The sequence below is a fragment of the Sebastes fasciatus genome, chromosome 17, assembly GCF_043250625.1.
Source record: "Sebastes fasciatus isolate fSebFas1 chromosome 17, fSebFas1.pri, whole genome shotgun sequence".
Taxonomy (NCBI): Eukaryota; Metazoa; Chordata; class Actinopteri; order Perciformes; family Sebastidae; genus Sebastes; species Sebastes fasciatus.
The window spans coordinates 4,034,280-4,039,174 of record NC_133811.1 but is presented as its reverse complement, the minus strand read 5'-3'; the positions used below and the strand labels follow the sequence as shown (position 1 = coordinate 4,039,174).

General features: G+C 42.2%; 1 protein-coding gene across 2 annotated transcripts; it reads right to left on the bottom strand.

The window, feature by feature from the left end:
- Window positions 1-607: 607 nt before the first annotated feature.
- LOC141754514 (transmembrane protein 74-like) lies at window positions 608-2,282 on the bottom strand. Of its 2 annotated transcripts, XM_074613618.1 has the most exons (2): window positions 2,098-2,282; window positions 608-1,699 (listed from the first exon to the last, which is right to left on the bottom strand). In XM_074613618.1, exon 2 carries the CDS (start codon window positions 1,686-1,688, stop codon window positions 873-875), a length of 816 nt encoding a protein of 271 aa, XP_074469719.1. In that variant the 5' UTR covers window positions 1,689-1,699; window positions 2,098-2,282; the 3' UTR covers window positions 608-872. The 2 variants fall into 2 exon arrangements, with proteins under 2 accessions (XP_074469719.1, XP_074469718.1); XM_074613617.1 differs by having other exon boundaries at window positions 608-2,282.
- Between the last annotated feature and the right edge of the window lie 2,613 nt (window positions 2,283-4,895).

Sequence of the window (4,895 nt, the reverse complement as noted above, 5' to 3'; positions counted from 1 at the left end):
ACAGTTTTAAACCGTTTTAAACACGCAGTTAACGTTGTAAATTAAGACAAAACCAAAAATCGCAACAAAACTACTTTGTTAGGTTTAGTATAAAAAATGATGGTTTGGCTTAAAATGATTAAATTTTTTATGTTATTAATCTGTGCATATAAATCAAAATAAGTGAACTTTTTCTTCTGGTTTCAAACGGAACACTAACAGCAGTCTCCTGGGTGAAAGTCCTGTGTTCATTTGGCCAATCCACCATCGCGACCTCCTTCCTACTCAGACTCTCATTGGACACGTATTTGGGATGTCAACAACAAACGTAATCCACGACAAAATACCTTTCCCTCAAAATGTAATTCATAATGCAGTTTCCTTGTATGGGAATGGAATTTTTAGGTGACAGGGCTGGTTTTAGGCATCAGATAAACCTTCAAACTCATGGATTGCATTTCATTGTCTCATTGGTACCTGAAGCAACAAAACAACGAAGACCCTTGTGTTGTTTCATTACAGGTCTGTTTTTGGTCTGATTATCCAACTTCTAAACCCTCACATGAGCCTCAGCTGAACTTTAAAATGCATTTTTTTACTCAAAAAGAGGAGTGTGGATTTTGTCCCCGTTCACTTACATTGGAATTTGACAAGGACTCGATCTGTTCAGGGCCAGTATGGACAGAAGGAACAATTACAGCAAACAAAAACTCTGTCAGTGTACATTTGGGCATGTGAGTATTGTGTTAAGACAGACTTGAAAAAATTTGAACATATCCTTTAAAAAATGTCCATATGAACCAAAAGGCATTAAGCCCCTGATTAAAGGGCAGCAACTAGCAGGATTTCTTAAACACTGTTCGGAGTCTTTTCCACTTGTCCTGTCCATAAATTCAGCTGAGCACTTCTAAATCCTCATCAGCCGCTGACAAATGTGAGCAGGATCCCCTAGTCGGGCTAGATCCTGCTCTCAGATTGATCGAGCCGTACAACTTGGCTGCGTGTTTGGAATAAGCGAAGGCTTTCCTCCTCATCATCTCTCCTTTCCACATGGAGACCATGAGCAGCGTGGACAGCAACACGCCCCCCAGGGTGAGCAGGCACAGTCCCGCTATGACGCACCGGTCCAGATGAGCCCCCACCCGGGCTTTGTCCCGCTCCAGCCGCTCCATCTCCCGGGCGGACACGCTGTCCGGGTCCACCCGGACGTCCCGGGGGACCGTGTAGGAGATGGCGACCAGAGAGATGCCAGTCACCAGGCACGTCACTGCGATGATGAAGCCGTAATCCACTGACTTCCCAGAGCCCTCGGAGGAAAGGTCGTCGTCGGACAGCAAGTAAAGTTCCTGGATGTCCTCCTCCTCCTCCTCCACCTCTTCCTCCACCTCCTCCTCCTCCTCGTACAGTTCACTGGAGGAGCTCTGACTCAGTCTGCACGTTTGTGGATTTGACCCTATGAGCTGGACATCATCATCATCATCACCTCGGTGTTTGCAGGTGAAAGATGTCTCTGTCTCCTCCTCCGGGTGCACAGCAGCTGTCCGGGTCTCTGTCCATGGTGCTGAAGTCTCTCCTCCGCTGGTCTTGTCGGCACTTTGCTTCTTTCCAACCGGGTCGGTGTCTCTCGGGTCGTTGTGGTCAAAGTAAAACAGTTCCAGATCAGCCATTTGAGCTGATCTCGGCTTTGTTTCCCGTTTAGTCCAGCCCATGCGTCCGCCTGCTTCTGTCAGTAAGACATGCAACACAAAAAAAAGAGACCAAAAAAAGATGCTTCAACTCCCTGAGATGACTTTAATGTTGCACGCTTTGTCGCTGCAAGCCACTTTCTATTTGTGCCTGAAGTATTTGCACAAATACGCCTCTTTCTCCTGGTTGCACCGCAAGCATTTTAAAGTAGATCTAAAGCAAGTCTTAAATGAATTCCCATGACATTATGTGTCATAATGGCATTCCCACTGCTTCACTTTCTCTTCTGCCTTTTTTTCTGTCTTCCGCGAAGCTCTCAACTCGCTGCTCCCAAACACTCAGTAACCATGCGACACGCTAATGAATCTCATTCCACCTAATGTCTTTCAATAATCGGTTATTAAGCAACACAATGCGGTTTGCTGAGTATACCTCTCCGGCGGTCTGTGTCTGCTGCTGCCTCTCTCCTCCCCGGCTTCTGCTGCTGCTCGCTGGTCAATTAGAGGGAGAGCTCCGGCAGACCCCTCCCACGGACCGGGCTCCGGCAGCCCGCCTCATGATGCTCATTACCGAGCCAACTCCACTGTTCACCGGCACATGCACACTAATCAGATGACAGTCTGCCTCTGCACTGTGGGCAAACGAGCAGAGAGATTTCACATCACTGTACCACCTCCACTCTATAGACATGGGTTATTATGAGCAGTAAGGAAGGGTGGATAATAAATACTTTACAGATCAGCTATAGAAGACATTAATAAGAGGAACTTCTGGGTTGCCAGGTTGTGAGAAATATATCTTGCCGGAAGTCATTTAATGGTGAAGTTGGGATTTTCTCACTTTCTAAGACTCTTGTTAAAGCTAGGGTTGGTAATGTTTTCTTCAAAACATTTTTTTGCTATATTTGTTGAAATTTTCATGACATCCCGACAGCAATCAATAAACAAATGCTCTGACAAACAAAGAGAGAACATTTGTTTTTATCTGTAGCAATTTTCGACCTGAATGAAATTGAACAGGCTACTGCCAGGCTACCTGTGTGCACTATACCTGTACACTCATTGCGCGTCACCGTAGTCTTCCACAAGCTGCTCGCTTGACAGCTGTGAGTACTAACAATAGCCATGTTTGTTGTTCACATTCATAATGATAATTTTGGGTCAGCGTTGCCAACTTGCCGACTTTCCCTCTAGATTTAGCGACTTTTGGAAATAGTGCTGCTAGCTACTTTAATTGGAAAAGAGTTAGCAACACTGAGCTGGCTTTATATGTTGGATCATTTTTAAAATCTACCATACTCTTGCTAGTTTCATAAAGGTCCCATATTGTAAAACGTGAGATTTTCATGTCTTTTATATTATAAAGCAGGTTTAAGTGATATATAAATACTGTTAAATTGTCAAAACGCTCAATATACGGAGAAATACACACAGCCCGTATTCAGAAACTATGCGTTTGAAACAAGCCGTTAGGATTTCTGTCCATTTGTGATGTCACAAATATACAATATCTAGACAATTTCACAGTTTTAAACGTAAACATTCTAAATGTGTCCCAGTTTATTTCCTGTTGCAGTGTATGTGAATGTGATCAACTGACAGGAAGTAAACATGGACCCAAACTGCTTCCTAGCAATGCAATTCCGTTGCCATTCCGTTGAAATGCACTAAAATGGAACATTTCAGACAGAGCATGAATGCAGGTATATTCAAATAGACAGTATGAGAAAAATAATGTGTTTATTGAACATTAAAGCATAACATGAACCTGAAAATGAGCATGATATGTCCTCTTTAAGTTTACCAACCCAAGCTTTAGAAGCAAATACGTTATAAGGGTAATTAACCATAAATTCTGCATATTACTCATGTTAAAGTTGCTATTGATAACATTGATCAAATTCAGCCACTAGATGTCGCATTCTCCCTCTCTCGTTCCATTGCATTTACTTCACAACAAGTCATTGGCAGACATCAATCTCAGCCATTTATCCGTTTCTTCCACACTAACTGACGACACAGAGATACCCCGTGATACCAACGTCGTACTATTGGCTCACAAGCCTTGTTAGAAGTAGGAACCAAATGTCAGATATCTTCCACAGAGATAAACAAAACATTGATTTTGGACCTGTCAGAATTTTTTTAATGATTAATTCACAATCATAATTATTTTTCTACAAAAAGCCATACTGTTATTTGGCCCCTTAGCAAAGGCTCTGTGGATGTGTTATTATTATTTTTTAATATTTGTCTACATAAAAATGTTGTCAATAAGACCTTCAATAACACCATCATTGAGTTTCTCACTTTCTAGTAAACCACCAGAAAAAATTAATCTGCAATAAGCCTATAAGACTGCGAGTCTACAGCCATGCTAGCAGCTCTGTGAGGCTGAATAGGCCCCCAGTGCTTTGAGCCAAATGTTAAAGTTAGCATGCTAACATGCTTACAATGACAATACTAACATTCTGGTGTTTAGCAGGTACAATATTCACCATGTTCACCATCTTAGTTTAGCGTGGTAGCATGCTAACATTTGCTAACTAGCGCTAAACACAAAGGACAGCTGAGGCTGATGGGAATGTCATTAGTTTGCAGGTATTTGATCATAAACCAAAGTGTTGTCCACGGATCACCAAGGTCATTATGATTCATCCTCTGGGGATAATGTATGTCTGTACTGAATATGACAATCCATCCAATAATTATTGAGATTTTACAGGAAGGACCAGAGTGGTAAACTGCAGCTGAAGTGGCTAATAAGTACAAAAGGGGCTTTCACAGTAAATCATCATGTCTACATTGGAAATGTCAATAGATAGTTAATAAATGTATTTTGGTCCAGATGCCCTGCAGCTCTTCTCCAGAAGGCCAAAGGTCCATTGGAGGCATCTATACCTGATGAATCATGAACTAAAACGAGTGCTCCTCTGGAGCAGGAAAAACACTAGACAGAAAGATTTTTCACATTTTTCGGGCTAGCTAGCTTCCTTTGTTTCCAGTCTTTCTGCTAAACTAAGCTAAGCTAACTGGCTGCTGGCTCCAGCTTCTAATGAACAAACAGATACATGAGTGGTATCAATCTTCTCATCTAACTCTAAGCGAGAAAGTGAATAGATGTATTTCCCCAAATATTGAACTATTCCTTTAAATATAGTGGTTGTATAATACAAGAATCACTCTACCACCAGTTTGTAACCCCCCACCCCCACCCCCAATTTCCAATAC